At 38.1% G+C, this 21,738-nt stretch overlaps 1 protein-coding gene across 2 annotated transcripts in view; it reads left to right on the top strand.

Annotated features, from left to right (window-relative positions):
- Positions 1–21,738, top strand: part of efr3a (EFR3 homolog A (S. cerevisiae)) — a 74,549-nt gene that overhangs the window by 12,305 nt on the left and 40,506 nt on the right. For both annotated transcript variants that reach the window (XM_026374805.1, XM_026374804.1), the window contains 3 exons: positions 14,923–14,999; positions 17,749–17,876; positions 18,852–19,002. In XM_026374805.1, coding sequence (XP_026230590.1) covers positions 14,923–14,999; positions 17,749–17,876; positions 18,852–19,002 — 356 coding nt within the window. The remainder of the gene's footprint in view (positions 1–14,922; positions 15,000–17,748; positions 17,877–18,851; positions 19,003–21,738) is intronic.

The following is a 21,738-nucleotide window of genomic DNA, read 5'->3' as shown; positions in this document are numbered from 1 at the left end:
TCAGTACAACATGCTATTTTTGCAGCACTTGTTTTAGTTTAAAAAAAGATTGTTGTTTAATAGAGTAGGGTAAAAGTGTTTAATGTAAGGGACAGTTTGCTGTTGTAACAAATAGCCTACACACCCATGGTCTAGCTTGGGGTGTGTAGTCATGCTCAAAGTTTTTGTCCTGAGAACAACAAGACAAATTTTTGCTTAATGAGATAAGACCTGCAGTTGATATTTTCTCTGAATGGCTACATCTACACTGATGTGAAAAAGAGATTCCCATAGTTGTTGTGGGTCTAGTTCTGGCTCATTATCACATTGCTGAGCTGAGCAGATGTGATTTTTCAGCCTAAGTAAACCCAAGTTGTGTGGCGTAAACAGCGCCATATGCCTGTGAATGCTCTAGATCCCTTTCTGTGGTGGCATTTGGCAATCAACTGGCTGCCTCATTGAGACATTGAGACTGTCAAAAAAGGAAGCAGCATAAAAATGACCCTGTGCTAAAATTTCTAAACCTGAGCGAAGAGAACACCCAATGTCTCGGCCAGTTAGCAAAGCATTCAATTTATATCTGGAGTAATGAAACGTTTCGACTTCACTAGAAAGTTCAGTTGCTGTGATTCAACTTCTACATAACTCCACCTGGATGACTACTAATATTCACTGACATTCAACCTGTAGTTTATGCAGTGTTGATGCTTAGTTGCTGACTAGTAAAATAGATGTTTGTGTTTCAGAGCAGTTTTCCTTGTTAATATAAATTACATTTCCATCCTTTAAAAATGGTTCTGAAATAAGTGTAGCTCAATCTGTTAAAACCTCTTTTAGATATTTCTTAACTGCTAAATAGAATAAATGTCCATGGAAAATAAAAATGGCCTTGTTCCCTTATCTAACAATATGATCCAAAGGAGGAATCAGCTGCTAAAAGGATTAAGATTGAGTTTTTCCTCTGCTTCCTGTACTCTTCAACATCTCAGTTTTCCTTCTGTTACAGTAAATTCTGTTAATCAGATTCAGCTGCTGCTTGCGAATAAAAACAAACATTTTATTGGTTATATTTAATTTTGAGGTTCAGGGTGCAGAACTTAAACAAGTGAATCTGTAGAAAGAAAACCAGTTCTTCTCTCATGGACGCGTATGACAGGAAAAGGCTTTTTGATGATCACAGTTTGGTGCTGAGCCTCAGTCGCTGATCCTGAACTCCCATTGTGAGCTGACATAAAATTGAAGGCTTTACAGATAGAAAGTGAAAGACATCTTTTGATGCCTTTTTCTGTCATCAGTGAAGCAGCAGGGTCATTCCTGTTGACTTGGGTGGTCCTGGACTACCCAGATGAGATACAGAGGCACAAATAAATGTTTTGCCTTTGATATGCTGCTGGCAGTTGTACTTTGCATTTGCACTGTAAAACCATGTTTTAGCTTGTGCAAAGTTGGTGACTGCATATGACACATATACGAGAATTAGGTGATAGAGAAACTAATTATAGTAAGTGCATAAAATTGTATCAACATTAAATGGATTTCCAAATGGGAGTGTTGTTTGTTCTGAGAGAGAGCCATTTAATGTCTGACCTTGGTATGTACAGATCATACATCCCCACAGAAACAGTTTTATGGTTTCTACATTAAGATAACTAAAATGTTAAGAGTAAAATCATATTTCATAGTGTGTTTAAGGCTTTGTACATTCCTGAGGGTCATAATGGATTTGTTTAATAATGCCAAACATTTGTCAATGTGCTTTTAAATATTGCAAATAACATTTTAGAACCAACACAAACACCTACACTCTTAACACCTTTTGACAACACAGGCTCACTTCAGACCAAAGACACAGTCATACGCAGACAGACACACTCACAGTCACTCGGCTGTAGTCATGCAGCAGATAAGGTCTTCATATTAGCATTCGTGTTCATCCACAGCTGACTGGTGAATGACTCACAACATGCAGCGCCATCATAAAGCCACTGCAACCAGCTGGGAACTTGTAGATGAATATTGACCTATCCACATTGTGGAAATGTCAGAGGTCAGACACAATGCACAGGTGTGCCAGAGGGATCTAGGTGGTGTTGGGTCAAACCAGGTCTACCCTGACCATTTTATATTAGCATCTTTTTATTTAATTAAATTCAATTTAAACAAACGTAATAATTAAGCAAAGATGTATCCTATGCATTTCCACAATATAATGGTGTTATATAATAATTAAATAATACAAATTTTATTATTGCCTAATACATATCCAATGAACAAATATATGAATATCCAAATATTTGACTCCACTCGCAGTTAGTTTAAAATATTCTAAAAGCAAAAACACTAAAAATATATTGTAAATTAACACTATAAATGTAAGAAATAATGACCGGTACAGTTATAGTGCTGAATAAAAATGGTAAATCTGTAGAAAGTGGCATATAAAGGCATAACCATAATGATATACATTTTTATATTTAAATAAAATAGTAAAAACTGAAGGGCCAGAGCTAAGAGCCGTGAACAGCAATTTACTTAGGTCAAGAATCAAACGGCTGAGAATCAACCTTTTTAATCTGGGTTATCGAAGTCCCGTCAGATTTAATAACTGCAGCTCTGTGTGTTCTGCTGCCACTCCAATTATCTTTCTTTTAGAGCTGTGAAGTGCTGTCAATACAAAAATCTAAATAGACTGAATTATGGTTAACACAGATGTCACAATAAAGTATCAGGATGTCATGGTTGTGTGGCGCCCCCTATCAGAAGCCCCACTACCTGTTGTCATTAATAGGGGTTTACCACTGTAAAGATCATTAACTCCAGGTCAGACAGAAGCACCTGTCCCTTACTGTATCACCTGGCTGGGGTTACTTTGTAAATTAAAATTAAAATTGCACAAGACAAGAAAGACTGTGTCCATGGATAAAACATTAATGTTTTTAATTATTTATAATTAAAATAATTATAATTAAATTATTATAATTTAATTATTTGAATTGAGAGATCTTCACCTAAATCCTCTCTCATTCATTCAATGAAGGGATTAGGGCAGTATTTGTGTCTTCCCAGTTGTTCGTAGCTCCAGCTTGTTCCTTGGATGCCTACAGTTATATCAGCTCCTCTTTTTCTAAGCCCCAACCCTAAAGTTGAGGTTGCTTGGAGCTGGTAGAAAGTTGTTTTCTCTTCCTGGCTTAAATCTTTTGGGAACTACTAAGTAGCAGTGCTCAACTCATATTGACTCAAGGCATAAATACCTAAGGTCATCCTCATTTGAATGCTTGGTGATTATCTTTTCAGCTGTTGCATACGACATGGAAGTAGCGGAGGATTAAGGAGGTTTGGATAAATGTTGCTGTTGATAGTTGCCCTACGTTCTTTAAAGTATTTTTTAAACCAGTGTAAAAAAGTATGTTTTTATACTTCCTGGAAAAAGGATTTAGGACTTAGGACATCAAATCAGTGATTGATATCATCGTCCTCAGCCTCCTCAGAGATTCATTACGAGGATGTATAGGAAAGGATGAAGGGAAGACTGAGGAGAGAGAACACACTGAATATTGGGTTCATTTGTCACCTTGTAGCCTAACCAGCCACCTTTCTCACAGTCTGCTCCTTCCCCTCCATCCATCCATTCCTGTTTCTCCTCCTCCTCTTCCTCCTCCTCTTCCTCCTTATAGATTTTTCCATCTTTTTGTCTCTTCTTCTTTATTCCCCTGCTCAATTATTATTCACTTACTTTCATTTTCAATTTTTATTTTCTCTGCCTTTCATCCTTTTATTGGTTTCAACCGTTCATCTTCCCTTTCGATGTCCTGCTTTAATGCTTCCCATTCCTTTTCTCCCTTTCTTCTCACTCCTTTCTATCCTCCTGTCCCCCTCTTCCTCCTCTCTTCTCCAGTTGATTTCTCCCTTGTGGTGGCTGTAATTCGCTCAGAGATGGATGGGTTGGCACTGCAATCACCCCCTCCCTTTTGCTTTTGATGGATCTCCTAGCTCTGCTATTGGAGTCATTCTTTGAATTGCTTGGTGTTAGCTACCCCTCGGTGGCAGACTGATGAAACAGCTGGCTGGAGCAAAGGAAGCTTCTGTTTTAATGTGTTTCTAAAGGCTAAATGTCACTAGATGTACTCTTAGGGTCCACATTTAGAAGCTAGACCTCACTGAATAGGATCCCTGTTGAGCTGTTGCGCACTATGAATCCTGAGGACATGGTTTCAGCTTGAAACTGTAAAATGTTGGTTTTTGCTGTCTGGTAGCTCATTTTTTGTTTTTTTCAAAAATTATTTAATGGCCTATGCCTTGTTCTGATGGTTCACTGGAGGTTGTGTTGTGGTAAACTAGGATGCACTAGGCACCATGTTGATGGATGGATTTGATGGTTTTAATTTAACCATTTTAATCTGATTGTAAAGAATATTAAAGTATTTTGATCTATACATTTGGTCCTATGCTTCAGTAGCTGTCAACATACTCACATTGCGAGAAAGATCAATATGCTTAGAAATTTGGACATAATGACAATAAAGCACTATTCTACAGTGGTGGAGACAGTCACTAAATTAGAATCATCTGCTGTGGTTGATTTTTATTTAGATCCTAATTCTCTGGAAGTTTTCAATGTTTAAAGTTTATTCAGATAGTGAGTCACTTGACAAATGATGCATCCAGAAAAAAACTTTTCCAAACTGTAATGAGGAAGAACTCCGTAAGGACAAAGGAAGGAGCAGCGCCAGTGATGGTTGATCTTCTTGATGAATATTCTGAACATCTGTGTGCAGGTGTTTTATTTCTGTGCTCTTTGTGGTGGCCTTATTGTGTAATTGGTAATGGACACAATCCAACATCCTCCACTAACGCCTGGTTTCCCTTCCTTTGTCTAGGAAATGTGAACTATGGGATTTTATCTGTCTCAGTTTCCATTTCCTCCCTTTGTCTACCCCACATGAATATTTAAATGAGAGATACTGAGTTTCAACCGCCTCCGCAGCAAAACCACTGTCTACAGTTGGGCTATAATTCAATTTCAACATAACACATTGATCACAAGGCAAAGAGTGTTTTCTCTGTGGTGGTTAAATGTTTATAAGGCAGTGCCACAGGGAAGGTGACTGTGCCGTAGTTTATGAATAATGGGAAATGTCAGTAAGCAACCTCCATCTGAGATGAAAATAAAAAAAACTTGACACAATCTACAGTAATCTTAAAATTGTGAACCTGCATGGAAATTGGAAAAAATTGTTCTGGGTGTTTTAGGGAAGAATCAAATCTACATTCAGATTTATGATTCATGATTTCTTATGTGACAAAGGTCAGGTTTATTTCCATAGATCATGGAGGTCGGTACATTGTCAGGAAGGGATTCAAAAGGCTGCAACAAAGTAAAAGGGGAAGAAATTAGATTTTTGTCTCCATGGAGAACCAGCTTAGCAGTAGGAGCTGTGGGTGGAAAAAGACAATGAGATACCAGGCAAATTTATTTTTATATTTCAGTTGATGCATCAAGGGTATTTCCTGTAATGTGCTTTTCATAAGGGGAATGCTGCCACACACTAACTTAACATGTATTAAACAAGAAATAAAAAGGAAAATGTTTCTTTATTTACAAGTTTGAAAGTTTGCACAAATAATTGAAGTGAATTTTTGAGATCTGGGCACAGGAGGAGGAAAAGTACATTTTAAACCAGGATTTTAAGGTATCCTTAAGTATTTTATATAACATTAGAAGAAAGACTTGCGTAAGATAAGTCTTTTATAATAAAATTAATATCAACACACAGTCTATTAAAAAGATTTTAGGTAGTTTCCAATTATGTTAACACTGATTTCTTTCTCCAACAATACCATACCCCGATAGAGCCCTTATCATCAATACGCCTTTCGGTGATAAAGAATTTAAAGAGACCTTGAAGAGGACATTTTTCTCCTTTTTCTCTTTGAGAAATTTTGTATCTGGTCAGAATGTCCTGCTGAAAGACTGCTCGACTCAGGGCCACAGAGAAAGAGAACAAAAACGAATTTTAAGCAGTGTAAATTTAGATATCCGTCTGCCCGGGACTGAAGAAGAGCAATGGGGAGGCTGTAAATTTATGGGTGATCATCTGTTTTTGTGCATGCACTCTTCAAGGTTCAAAAGCAGGATGTGGTAATGCAAGTCAATAAGTCCACCAGCCATTCGGAGCCATTCGTAGCCATCAAAGCAAGTATATACTTTTGCCATTTGCAGAACACACAAATAGCAGTTTTTTTCTGAGTTTGACAGATATTCATGAAAATACTTGGGAATGTAGCAGACGCACAGGTGTGGATCATTATAAGAAGGCTGGTTGTTAGCCATCACCTTGACAGATTGAGATGGTGAAGATGAACTTTTTTTGATAACTCTAGAGTCATCATTATTTTACTTTTATTTACTGAGTCACTGTGGGTCTGACAGAAAGATGGTCTAGAAAGAAATGTAGAAATGGGGCTCTCATGTCGTTTGTATCCTTATAGCACAAGACCTTTGTGTATTTCGTCTAGATCTGATTGTATTTGTATGTGATGCATACCCTATACAAATGTCTAACAGCTTGTGTCTTTATTGTTTAGTGCCTCTGTCCTCATATGTCCTTTAGAAATGGGACTGTTTTTCATCTGATTACACTACTAGGTTCCTCTTCAAAATATGGAGTAGAAACATTTATTTCCATACAGTATGCTGCTCCTTATCGCTTGCCTTCAGGCCTCGCTTACAGCTCATTCACATGAAACTATCTTGTAAGTTAAGATCCTTTAGACTTAATTTATTCATATTTTTCATCTCTAAGGACAGTGATGCATCATTGAGCAGAGTCAACCCACAGGGGCATGTTAACAATCAACACACTCCTCTCCGACCCTGAGAACTTAAAATGAACAAGGACGCTGTGAGAACAATGTTGTCAGGCCACTGATTGACAGTGTGGAGTGAGAACGCTGTTGTGGCTTTCATCTGCCTGTCAAAGGCCAGGGAATTAATCAAGGGGGCTGAGGGCATGCTTTAATCTTGTAGATTACACCCCTCACTGATGGTTTAGGTGTAGATGAAAGTGCATAGTGCGAACAGAGGTAAGATTTACTGTGTGTTTGTGTTTGTATTGATATTTATGACTGCAGGAAAGATGGAAAGAAGTAGTTTTAGACACAAACGATATAACAATTTAGCTGTCAACATCTAAACTGACAATGTAAATGCTTCCTATTCTCATGCAATAAATTAATTAAAAAAATCATTAGTATACTCAAGATGTACTCCATAATTTATCTTAATGTGGTGAGGTGCCTTTAAAACCTCCTGTGATGCAAACTCACAGAACAGCACAGGCATCAGTGCAGAGATTATCGCTTATAAAGACTTTTGAGTAACTCTCTCCTTGTAACCAATGAGTTAAACCCTGTGCATCTTTGAGCATACATAAAGTTGGGCCTTGACATGGATTTGAGTATCATCATACCACTAACTTGATTCCCAAAAGCTGCAGATATTTTAACTTTTATAATTGTCAGCAATTCACACATGAATCCCAACCATAGACTTCATATAACATGTGGGTAAGTTAGAGAAGAGCAGATGGGGTTGCAGAACTGTTTTACTCTGTTTACAGCAGCCAGATAAGGGTACATCATGTTGGTGATAGTTTTCAAACAATTCTTCAAGGAAATAAGAGCAGTTTAATTCAGTATAACTAAACTAAAGCAGTTCCTGTCACACTGAAGCCGCTGTGCTGGGAGTCATATCACCTTCTGAATTACAATTGTTACTTTATTGCTCTCATTTAATACCCAAAGCTCTGTTAATATTACAGCAGCAAATTGAGACTCTTGTGCCATATGTGCTGCATGCAAGATTCTTATAAGGCTGAATGCTTGCATTCTAGTGATTTTAGCAATTTTGATTGCTTAAAACTATTTACCATTTTCAGTTTTTGGCTTTATAGCATAGGAATGATATAAAAAAGCCATGCTTCTGGGGATGTAGTAGGTCATACTCCTGATTGTCATAAGACTACTGCCTACTACATTTTTTTTTCTAATGTGATTCACATTTATTTTGACATTGCTATGACAAGGTCTGTAATTTAGAAATATCTGACAAACTGTTTTCTAGTGTGCAAATGCAGTTGAATTGTACAACTGTGCTGAATTACAAAGAAATTATTGATTTATGTGAAGTCACAAGAATTTTAAGACACTTGTGGTTCTAGTTTTTACTTCATCTCTGTGCTGGATCACATTTAGCTCTAAACTCGGAGGCCGGTAATCTGAGCTGCTGCAGACAGGCCCATAGTAGACCCAGCGGCGTCTCGTCTTCTCTGTCAGAATGAGGACTAATCCTGTGTGCTGAAAGACACGCAGCCTGAGCTGACATCTATTAGGTTGAACTTCTAGTGCTTTCAAGAAATGTTTGTGTAGAACCTGGGGCAGGTAGAGTCTTTGGAGAGGTGCAACTCGTTAGTGCTGGTGTTGTTTGCCTGGTAAGGTGTAGGGCATATACAAACTGTTTTGGGGTGATATTAATGCTGTTGATCTGATGTGAGGTGGATTTACCTTTGCAAAGAAGACATTGAAGTTCTGAAGAACCAGTCCTGTCTTTTTGGTCCAAAGACGCCTTCTCTGGCCACTGAAACACCACAACTTGGATAAGCTGAAAGCCACCGTCACTTCAATCATGCCATTGTTTTGTGCCACCCTAAGACGGGGGATCCTCAGGATGTACAGGCAGGTGCCCCAAACTGAAGCTGATGGAGGTTTTCACTACAGCCAAGCCCCAAACAGGAGAAGCACCCTGAACTGTGGTAGGTTGGACATCAGCCATCCATGCTATCACGTTCACTGCTTTATTTAAATTAATACGCTGATCAGGGTGAACTCCAAATGGTTTTCATACATACATACATGTATAAAAACTACATTAAAAGAAGAAAAATATGCGATAAACATATTTTTAAATATGTTTAGGGTTATTTCTCAACAATATTTTATGCATCCTACATTTACACTTAATTATTTGCCAGATGCTTTTATCCAAAGCAACTTACAAATGAGGTGCAAAGCAAGCAAGTATCTAAGCCAAGGAGAAGTTTATCGTCAATGATCACCCCCAAGGTTTCTGCCAGACTTGGTGGGGACAATTGCTGTGGACTCTATCTTGATGTTGATGTTGTGTTGTATTGAAGGATTGACTGGGAAGAAGAGAACTTCTGCCGTGGAGAAGTTGAGCTACAGATGCTTCTCTCTCATCCAAGCAGCATGTTGGCAAAGCATGCAGAGATGAGTAGTGAGACAGTGGAGTCAACCGATGGAAAGGACACGAAAATCTGTGTGTCGTCGGCATAACAATGATAAAAATTGAATAATGGATGATGGAACCTAGAGATGTAGTATAGTTGGGTTTGGAAAAAAAGGACCAAGAACTGTGACCTGTGACATGCCAGTGGAGAGGCAGTAAGGGTTGGAAACCTGCCCCTGCCTAGATACCTTGAATGTAAGTCCAGACAAGTAGGACTTAAGCCAGAGCTGTACCAGTGATGCCCAAATTAGAAAGTGTACATAGGAGGACCTTGTGGTCAACTGTGTCAGAAGCTGCAGATAGTAGAACAAATACAAAAAATGCTCTGTTGTTGAGGAACAGATGACTAACAACTAACCAAGCACACATCCAGTTCACCAAGGGTTTAATATTAAACCAAGTATTGAAAACCTACTTCACCATATTGATTTTCGTTTTCTTTTTCACTTTTACACCTATTTAATGATTAAGTAATATTGCATTGAAATTAATATGTTGTTAAAGAATGTGAAGCTTTTCCACAAATATTGAAGTATTAATTACATAGCAGCATGGAAAACTGTACCAAAATAAGTTGGTTATTAAAAAAAATGGAACAATGGAGTGATGTGATGCAAATTGTTAGAATTGCTATTAATTATAAGACAATCGCAGCCTTTCAAACCTTAGAGATCATATGATATAAATATATTCTAAGTCAGAATTGATTTGACACTGTATGTAATTTTTAAACATTAAAGTCAAGTTTACAGCACAGTCTCAAAATTGTCCATCTGATATGACTAAGCAATGTACTAGTACTAGTATACTGTAGGTTCATATTTTGAACATGTCATGAAACCTGGAGGTTTTCATGTGGTCATTCAATTATTGTTGACTGCAGGGAAGTGAAACTGGTAACTGATAAATTACTCATGAAGTTTCTTTTCCAGGAGCCTGAAGTAGTGTCTCACCTGTAGCCTCCAAATACAACATATGCACAGTTGTTGTTGTTGACCAATATTACACTTAGTACTGTGCTTCTGTATTTAATACAAACTGTCCAGAAAACTTGTGCACCGGCTACAAATGTAGTGTAGATTTCAGGTACACACAACAAGCTCTTGTTCGGTTTTATATGAGGTATTTGTGGTGGTTTCCCACCATTTTTCCACTGGCTCTGTGTATTCAGCATTTTGTGTGTTCAGTCATCTTCTCTGTGGGAATCAGTAAAGATTATGCTAGAGTTTAGGTGACCACCAAAGTCTCTCAATCTGAGACCCTCTCTGTGCCGTGATAATGCAGCCTTCTCTGCAGATCTATAGTTGGCAATCAAATTGATGCATTGCCTTTATTATAGTATTGAAGCCATGATGCTCTTAGCCAGAATGGGTTTTAATGTAATTTAGAGCTGCTGTCATCTATTTTCTGCCACTGGCAGAAACGACAAACAAACTGAGTGGGGCTGAATGCAGTCGGCAGTGTAGGACATGCATGTTGTGGAAAAAATTAACCTTATAAACCTTATAAAATATTCAAAAACAAGAGCAACAGCTTCAGCTCAGCATCAGAAGATTTGTTACTTATTCATCTGGTAACAATGAAGTCTGGTTAAAAATTAGCTTCTGACGGCCGAAGTGGATACCTTAAGGGTTTCTGATCCAAAACACAAAGATATTGAATTTACCATACCATGAAACTACATCAGCTGATTCTTATACATATAGAGAAAACAATCTGTAAAATTCAAAGACAACATTATTTTTACACTTTACTTACCTTAGTGAATGGGGGAGAAAAGCCCAAATCATAAAAAATAAAAAAATAACAGTAGTAGATCAATAAATAGACACAATCTTTCTTAGGAGACATTTAGTTTTTTTCTCTTAAATTGTATTCAACTTTCTAATTTTAGGAATCAAACTTGTGATAGTTTCTAATGCTTTCTGTGGCACAGTGTGGAGGCAGGGTTCACCTCAGGGGTGCAAATGATATTTTATCATAACTTTACATACAAAGTCAGACACTTCAACAAAACTCCCATTAAGACTGAATCATTTTCATCCTAAGTGTCTGCGTAGGAGCAAATCAGAGGCAGAATAATGAGGATACAAATAGAAAGCTGTCACCTCCCTCTCTGCAGCTCTGTCCTCAGGCCGATCCATCTGCTGTCCCTGAAAAAACCCAGCGTACGCGTATCTACGTCTTCAAGAGCACTAACACATCTTCACCTTCTTAAGTGCAATTGTACTGTAAATAGGCAGGTTTCCATAAAGATGCTGAGCAATTGGTAGGTTTAACTTTTCGAACCCATGTCTATGTTTCTTTAAATCAAGTGGCAACATATCTAGTATCTTTGGATTGATTCCCAACTGACTTGGCAAAGAAAAATCTTTGCCACTGATTTCCTGCTTTCCAGATTTTCCTTAACTTCATACTGTAAGATAATAATTGCAGGAAGCTGGCATTTTTAGCAACTGTGCATCTGTGTTGTGTGCTGAAGAGCAGCGTTTGACAAGTATAGATTTAAGTGCAGAAGAAAAATCTGTCACAAGGAAATTGTGTACCTAAAAGTAAAATCAGCCAGGTGGGGATTTTTTTCAGTCCTTGTGTGAGCAGAAACACACAGTAGTTACTTCAGATACGCAGTAAGAGAAGATCACCAAGATTCAATTTTTTTTAAACATCTGCCTAAATTTAGAATAAATTATTTTTACGTTTTTTTATCACGTGAAGTGAAGGAGAGATATATTAATATATAAAATAATCTTAGCTTGGAGTTCAGCTCCCCTTTGATCACTTGTGCGGAACTGGTTTGCAAAGTAATATTACTGCATATCATTGTCTGCTGATTAAAAAGCCTACTTTTAATAGTTTATTGGGATTGAAATTGATTCCCAAAGACTTTATCAGCTTTAAAAACGGTAAGCTCTCACTTTCATTGAACATGGTGCAGCTTTATTGGCAGACTGTTGGTGTAAAAAACACTGGTTAAAGGTGTATTCAGAGCTTTGAGTTGTTCGCATCATTAGGAAGACTGTAAATATATCAATATCAGTTTATAGAAATAGTAACTCTTCACTAATCAGCTCATAAACAGGTGTGTTAGCTTATCTGTTAGACTACATATTGAAATGACACAACTACAGCTAATAAAGAAATAACGTTCCTAGAGGTGGCGCTGTTTTCAAAACGGCAGCAGGCATTGCTTTCTGTCACTGTCACTTATTTAATTTGCTTCACATCAGTGGCCGCATGTTGTTCTTGTGGTTTTCATTTTAACAGACACAGCGTGGTCAGGTAAAGCTGCTGCAACCTCCTGCTGTGCCTTCTCACATTTTAGTCACTTCCTGTTAATGTTCCTTGAACTTATCGACCATGTGACAGCGCTTTACTGTACAGAAACCCGACCTGACACAAAGACAATTTGAACTCCACAATCTAGAGGCCCACTCATTACATGAAACATTAGTCTTCATTTAGCTCTTGAGTTTTCCACTGGTCTTTCCATTATCATGTCATTGGATACTGTACGTCACACATGTAACTGTAGGTAGAGAACCTGATGCAGATGTTGAACTAGTTTAACAAATAAATGAATGTGCTCTGACATTAGACATTAGATCTGTTTGTTTAAAGAGAAACAGGAACAATGGCGTCACTGCTTTCCACACAGGCACACATGTTGCCTGACAGACATCTTTCTAGATAAGCAAAGCTGAATTCCCGTTCCCATCACAGCAGTGTTTGCCCAACACAGGACAACCTGTGGGGAAGCATCATAGTTTTATCATGAATGCTATAACAATGAAGTCAACTCCTCTCAGTGGTGGACGGTGGCCGGCAGACTCTTTTCTCGCCTGTATGTGAAGTCTGTTCCTTAGATCTTCACATTCAGAGCTGAATTCCATTAAACCTTGTTACACTAATACTCTCACTGCATGATCTGTACCCTAACGCTGCAGGTAATTGCATGATCTATAATGAATGGTTGCCTTGGTGACAGGGCATTGATACGAACCATAATGAAGCTGACTAATCTCCACGCTCCTGGAAGCTGCTGCCAAACAGTGATGTGCGTTAGCTGAGAAATAAACTCTGGAGGTTAGGGTGACCTAAAAGACTTAATGTAATGTGAAAGGTGCATTGGGAGCTCTGTACACTGTCTGAGCTTAGTCTTGTAGGAAATGAAGTTGAACACCTCTGAAGTTCAGTTTTCTGAGTCTGAGGAAAACCTGCAGGTCATTGTGTAGAACGTACTGGTCTTTAAAGGCCAAGTTATATCATCTTGTATGTAAACATGCACATTCACACATTAATTCATGTACAGAATCATCATGTGTTATTTGCCATATTTAGTCCTATACAGTTTTCTATGTGCAGTAATCAGTGCTTTGCATAAAGACATGTACATATAAACTTTTTTACTCTCAGTGGAACTCAAGTAATAAATTATTTGCACAGTTTGCGTATTCGACAGTTATACTGCAGTATAAACTCAATATTCCAATTGATCTATGTGCTGGAGTCTTGCAGAGTTTATACTGTAAAACAATGATTTTTGTTTTTCTTTTAAATAACCAAACATTTTCAAACTATGTTACAATCTATGAAATCCTTTTCCCTCAGCTCAGTGTCTTAGCATTTCATTTGGCCCAGTGTGTTTATTTTGAAATGTTTGTGTTAAACTGGATGGAGTTTGGTCTCTGGAGCTAAATAACTTTCCACATTGATCTGTCTGTCAGAATCGCAGCATGCTGGTATGACCTTTCTGTTTTGGTCTGCTGCTCCTTTAGACACAAAAACACTGACATTTCACTGAAGACACCCACTTCTGACAGTCACGGTCATTGATCAGGAAGAAATGTTCAACAAATCTGTGCACACGAGGGGAAGACTGGTTAGACATGATGGTCATTACAGCTCAGGAAAATTTTAGAAATTAAAAAAATGAATATGTGAATAACGGAAAATAGCTGTGACATATCTAGGGTAGCAAATAATGAACATCACCTTAATATTACATATTTTATGCTGGCAAAAGAGTTTTCCTCTGTAGAGCTATTATTCAAATGTCAGTGAAAAGAAGGAGAAAGATTCTCTTCAGTGGCCCTGTTTCCTGATGGTTGACCAGTTGGCTGCTCTGTAATTGTTCCCACTGTGACTTTAACTTGTTCACCCGACACCTAAGACCCATGACTGTGATAACGCATCACTTATTGACTCTTAAGGTGCTGCAGGTAATACTGATTCATGCTAGTCAATAGGACCACGACTTATCACAGCCTCCTCTTGAATTTAGAGTGAATTTGGATTGTCTCAGCCGCTCTGACATGTATTGGGAGCAGCATGGCCGTAGAAGTGTGGTTTGCAACTAAATTGCACCATCTGCTTATTGGTCTGTATTCATAAATATAATGAAATTGAGCTGCTCTGTTGGAATTTTTACTGTCAAATTTCCTGGTCCTTGATGAGAATGAATCCTCTTAAGAATTGACAGCACCGTTTATTTGTGTCTGGCCTTGTTCCATCTTATACAGTACGTATTGTAAATTTTCTCCTGGAGGATTGTTAAACCTCACGACAGCTGCTACTTGTAGAATAGCAGGATATCAGGGTAACTTTACTTTTATTTACTTAATGTCTGTTGTTTGTTGCAGGAGTTTGTGGCTGCTGTGGGCCTCTAAGGCCGAGGTACAAACGCCTGGTGGACAACATCTTTCCTGAGGATCCTAAAGTAAGTAACTGTAAGCAGTACACGTACATTGTCAGGCACATTACAAATGTTGTAATTCTGCATATAACCAAGGCTGGGTTTAAAAAAATTAATGTCAAGCAGGATGGTTTTCACTGAATATATAGATGGCTATGTCTTCTATGTAGAAATATATTCATTACAGCATACACAATGAAAAGCTGTGTACGTTCTTAAGAAGAAACGGAAAATAGATGATAGCTAGTTGTATTAGCCACAGTCATGAATTGTGAGGTGAATATTTGATCATAGTGGATATTCACTATATTCCAGGGCTGTTATAACTCGTAGTTAACGTAGTTAGCTGGCTCTGGCTGTCTCAGTGTAGGACTAACCCTGGTCCTCAAGAGCCACTGTCATGCTTGCTTTCCAGCTTTCCAGCTTTCCCTCCATTCACAGCTTCTAGTTGGCTAAACACACCTGATTGGGTAGGGAAGGCATAGTTGGAGAACACGCAGGACTGTGGCCGTCGGGGACCAGGGTTAGCCATCCCTTTCTTAATGGACCTGATCTGAGCTCTGTTTGTATTTGTTGAAGAGATATTATCTGTATCTTCAAGAAGTGAGGTCCTGGGAGGCAGGTGTGAATTCTGCTTTTGTCCCTGTGAGGGAGTGAACACTCACTGATGTCAGGCGGATGTGTTGACAGCACAGCGAAGATGTTTTAATGAGCAGATTTTCAGTTTCTGTCCCGTCTGTGCTCAAAGTAATCACTAAAGTGGATTTACTGAACACGGTGAAAGCATCTGCTGTTGAGAGTTGATGTGGATCATTTATGTTTTAAAATCTCTTTTTTTTATTATTTAGCTGCTGAACTGTTTTGACTATGCATATTTAAAAGTTGCAGATGTAATGTTTTAGTTGTTTTGCACATGGAAATATCCACATTTAAATACCTGTTGGTTCCTGTTATTACATGCTAGTTTATGTTATAATGTACACTTTACACAATTTATATTCAAGAATGTACAGTAACACAAACCCATGCAAACATACATATATTACACATAATGTGGTAATGGTAAAATAAATAGTTTGAATACACTGTTAAAAGAGCATTGCCAGCACACCCTTTAAAAGCTTAAATACAGTATAAATACAGACTATCAGAACGGGATAAGCGGCGACCACCAGGTGTTTTACATGAACATTAACCACTCAGGTGAGATCACACAACTGCACGGAGAGCAGAATATTTACAGATTACACTATAATTTATATGTATTCACGTGTGCATCACTTGTATTGTATGTAAGAACTCATACACAGTATGTTACAGTAGTAAATCCAAAAAGGAAAACACTAAGAAAGCAATAATGCTACTTAATAATAAAAAGAGTTATTTAGATTTTCCAGATGTGCAGGTTTTGCCTTCACCTGACTGGCTTTTACCTTTTCTTAATGTGTTGTCAACTGGTTTGACTGTTTAAAGTAATTTTCCATTCTCAACCAAGTGTTTTCTTTGTCAGTGGACTCTGTTGGTAATGGAGCAGAATTACAAATGACATTTATAGTATAGCGTTTTACTTATAGTGGAGTATTATCACTGTTTGTTACTTGGTTGTTATCACAGTAATGAGATTCTCCATGGGATAGCTTTTCCACCACAACATAAAGAAAAAGACCACCAACCCACATGAAAGCTTCAGACTTTGATAAATATGACTATTAAATGTTACATGGCTTTAATAACAGGACTGTTTTGACATAGATTTTTCGACCCCTGTTAATTAAGTCTCCAAGTGTGTGGTTCGTCGTTTAGCTTATACACAAAGGACTATTTTTTCCTATCTCTTTTTTTTTCCTTATCTTCCCTTTGTCTCTTCTCAAGGGCCTTTGGTGTAACCAAACAAGCACACAGGGAAATTGAAATGCTCCAATGGTCAAGACCTTGTCAAATTAATTATCACTTGCTGAGAGTCTGTGGAGATGAAAACACTTGAGGATTGCGGGTCTTGAATCAACTCCCTAGTCTTTATGTATGATACCTCACGGCAATATATTTATTACCAGCTGCCTGCTGTCACATACAGTATGACGGTGAAGTTCACATTAAGTTCACTGAAAGTTTTCTAAAAAGCCATTAATCTAAAAATAACTTCCATGTCTCAGTCGGAGAAAACTACAATCTTGATCGGTTCATCGATGTTAAAAGTTCTCATTAGTTTTAATGAGGTAGAAGTGGAGTTGGAATAAAGTAAGGGCAATTTTATCGTAGGATATTCCTTCCTTTACTGAGGAGTGGCATGTGTTTGGTAAGCCTGTGAAAATGAGCAGTGATCTGTGGTGTTCAGTCATTTGTCATCAAACCAGTAGAGCTGAATAAAACACATTCACAACTCATTTAACATAAGTGTTACTTTTACTGCTGGTGTCATATCAAGGTGAGTTTGGGAAATGGAGCCAGAATGTAATGAACTTGACTTGATTTAAACCCTCACAGTGTGGAAATTTCTCCTTTATAAAGGTTATTTAACTTAACTTTATTGAAGTTGAAACTGATTTTCCCTAGAAAAGTTTGTTCTTCAGGTCTTTACACTTTAAATTGACTCTGGAGTTGTGGTTGCTGTGGTATAACTCTTTTCTGCATTTGACTGCACACTTGATTTGGGCCTTACTAGATGGCAGTGTAAAGATCAGATGCTTTGTTACCCAAACTGTGGGTCCATACTCAGTTCTGGTAGAATACATTAACTACTGAAGTGTATTAATCTTTTTTTATTTACCTCCAGGATGGCCTCAGTAAATCCGACATGGAGAAGCTGACCTTCTACGCTGTGTCGGCTCCAGAGAAATTGGACAGGATTGGAGCTTACCTTGCTGAGAGGCTGAGCAGAGATGTGGTGCGACATCGCTACGGGTGAGTGAAATTTGACTCTGACTTAATTTTTCTAATGATTTTGCTGTTGTGGAACTTGTGCCTTTTATGACTTTAAACTCTGCGGTCCACCCAAATCTAATGAATGTGATATCTCAGGAACAACTTGAGAATGTCCACTTGGGCTATGGGTGTTAGATTTTGATGGTCAAGGTCACTGTGACCTGTCATTTGTCTTGTCCATCTGTTTCTTGTTACTGTAATATCACAAGATGTCATGAGGGAATTGTTCAAATTTGGCACAAGTTGAACTAAAATATAAACTGATCATATTTTGGTTCAAGGTCATTGTGATTTGAGTTGCAAGTATAAGTGATGGGACTGTTTGCAATTTCCTGGTTTCAATCCATAAATAAAGAAATTCTGGACAGTCTGGACAGACATGCATGTGAACTGCACCTTCAGTGGTTGGTGGAGGCATACGTTCGCAATGCTGTAATATCAGTGTTCAACCACCAATTCTGCTCCTAGAAAGTAATAAGATAAGATGCATTTCCAAAAGAAGACAGCACATAAACTATGTTAATTTGGCTGTGTTTTTCCTATTCCCTAAAGCTGATAGTCGGAGAACAAACTCTCTCACTCTGTTCTATCTGTGATGGTTCATGTTTCATTAAAAAAACATTCGCCATTACCCCAAAACACTCTATCTAACTGGGTGACAGGTTCCTCCTCTCAGGTTTGTCACTCAAACCCCAAAGCTGTTGTTGTCCAAATAGAGAAAGCTGATACCAATAGTTTTTATTTATTTATTTATTTTTTTAAGGTCATGCCATTTTATAAGCATCAAATTAAGATTGTGAAGATTAATTTCAACATCTGCACCACAAACAGTAATGGAAGAATAATGTATTGGTACAACTGACAGTAAAGGCAATAATAATGATAAATCTGAATAGAAATGGAACGTATGCGACTGAGTGTAAAGTGTGCTAATGAGTTATTAATTGATCTCAGGTATGTGGTGATTGCTATGGAGGCTCTGGACCAGCTTCTCATGGCATGTCACTCTCAGAGCATCAAACCTTTCGTGGAGAGTTTCCTGCACATGGTGGCCAAGCTGCTGGAGTCCAGGGAACCAGACCTGCAGGTCCTGGGAACCAACTCGGTAAGACAGTGGATCAGTAACATTCTCCATAGCTCTGAAGGTTTGTTGCAGTGAATAGTTTAACTCTATGTAGATCATGTTTTCTGTGTTTTACCTGTATTTTATTTCGAGTGCAAAAAATGGTGAGCAATATCAAAATTTTCCTCATGCCTCATTTTGAACTGCAACATCAATTTAGTCTGTAGATGATAGATGACAGGGTAAACGGTAGCCTCACCAAATAAACATATGGCCACTGATTTTGATAAAGTGCCTCTGTGCTTTCTCCTTGAAGGTTGATTTTGCATTTATTATATGTATAATAATTTGTTATGGCAACAGCATGGATTTATTCAGTGTAATATGCTACATAAAGCTCTGACAGTGCTTTTCCATCATTGTGAGGTGTTCCTTTTATTATTGTACTTGGTAGAATATGTTTTTTTGCTGTTTATCAAGAATTATTCCTCCAAATCTGAATGCATAAACTGCATACTAGCCTTTTATATTTGAATTAATTTACATATTATTCTCAAAAAAAGCCCAAATGCTAAATAATTTCTGGTGAAGCCTCTGTATTTGTATTTGATTATTGGCTTGAAATAGGAGGGTTCCATTTTTTGTTATGCTGTATTGCTGTGAATATAAAGCAAAATTAACATAAAGCTACAATTCATATTGCTCACACACATACATGCAACAAACTGAATACAAAAGGCATCACTCAGCTGAAGCCCAGAGGTTGATGTTGATGGTTAAATACCTAATTTAACTTTTCCACTGGCAGTGGAAATGGCACTATAATATGCCCTCTGAAAGACTCTAATTATTATTAGCCTCTATAAGCCACCAGCAAATGTCAGCGCCATTTCTCCTTCCAAGTCATCTGAAGGTGAGCTCAAACTTTTTTCTTCCTGTCTTCATGCCTCCTATTCTCACCCTGTCGTCCCTGCCATTGTTGGCGGTTTATCCGAGCAGGAAACGGAGCTGAAGGTTTAGATGCGAAAGCCTTTGCATTATTTATGTGTGGTATTTAGACTCTGACAGAGGAGGAGAGTGGATGCAGAGACGGGTAGCAGAGCGGATGGGGGTTAGAGGGTGGGGTGGGACTATTGACAGTGGTACACACCACCTATAACTGGGAGCTGTGTCAGGTAAGTTTTCTTCATAGTGCCGGCTACAAGGCTGAGATGCTCTGTTTATTGTTGGTGTTTGGTTTTACATTGTTGCAGAGGAAAACAAAGCATTTACACTTGTTCTGTTGTGTAATTATCAGTTTAATGAGTTTGTTTGAGATGTCACAGAACAACACTACAGCAGAACACCAGTTCGACAAATTACAGCAATTCAGTTCAAAGAGTGTTTGTTTGAAATAGGCCGACCTCTTTCCGTGGAGCCTCAGCAATGACTAATTAGCAAGAAATATCGCAGGTATTTGTGGATACTCCTCTGCAGGGATTCTTACTGTTTGCTAAAATTTCATTCATTAATTTCTTACATTACAGGCAGCAGGAGTTACTGTCATGTTCCAAACCATCATCCCTCCACCACTATGAAGTGCTGTGTTTGGTTTTCACCAAACATGGTTCTGGGCATTAGAGCCAAATAGCTCCACTTTGGTCTCATCTGTCCATAGAACATTGTTCCTATTGAGGTCTTGATTTGTTCAGATGTGTTTTGTGAACCTCAGATGTGCTGTCATGTTCTTTTTTTGGTAGAACAAACAAAGTGTACTTGATGAGCCATTACAATTAAATGATATCATTATGTTCTAAAACAGAACATGATGGTATGCTTCTGCACTGGGCTAGGGTTATTACATTTTTGGGTTGTCCGTCTGGCTTTTTCACAATATTAGAACTTTAGGGGCTTTCCCTGTGTTCCTCCTTGGACAACCTTTGGTAGGTACTGACCATTGCACACAGGAACACCTCACAAGCCCTGCTTTTTCTCAACAGTAGCTGAAACATACCAACCCCTGATATTTTTTACCTTGAGAAGCTATAATACCATGGGTAGAGATGATAAATGGTTCTGTGAAGGATGTTTATGTCCATTAATAATAATAGTGGCATTCATTTCCCCTCTTTTATGACCTTTAATGTCACCCTTTTCCCTGTTAACACAGTTTCTATATTTACCCTGCCTGTGTGTAACTTCACTATACATTTGTGTGTTTCTCTCCTGGCTGCACTGTGAGGCACTTGCTGTTTCCAAATGTATCGGCCAGTTAACTTTATCACAAGAAATTGGCAGACTGCAATGGCTTTTCCTGCACTCCATCTCAATTTAGGAGACAGTCATCAGTCCACTCTCAGACACATAAAGCCTCTGAGTCAGACCCACAGGGGACTTTGTTTAAAAAAAAAACAAAAACAGGTATTATAGCCTGTGGCAGATTTGCCTTCCCTGCAGCAAGTAGTTTGCCAAGAAACTATGCACTGTATTTTCCTGCCCACTCTTCATCCTAGACTGAACTTTTTTTACTTCCCTGAGCAGAGTTATATATATTTATAGATAATACAAAGTTCTTGTTTCACGTTTCTGATTTGTGATGGATACTAGATGCATTTTCTCCAAGTGTATCCGCCTAGAGCATAAGCCAATTTGATGCTTCTTCAATAGTTCTTTTTAATGAAAAGTGCACTTTAATCTTACCGATCTCTAATAGTAATCTGTTTTCTCTGAATTGATTCTGTTGCTCTCACTGTGGCCTCTACAGTCATTCTTCACTTGTGTTTTCACACATAACAGACA

This window comes from Anabas testudineus, chromosome 17, assembly GCF_900324465.2.
Source record: "Anabas testudineus chromosome 17, fAnaTes1.2, whole genome shotgun sequence".
Taxonomy (NCBI): Eukaryota; Metazoa; Chordata; class Actinopteri; order Anabantiformes; family Anabantidae; genus Anabas; species Anabas testudineus.
The sequence above is the reverse complement of the archived record's forward strand: the minus strand, read 5'-3'. Positions and strand labels throughout refer to the sequence as shown.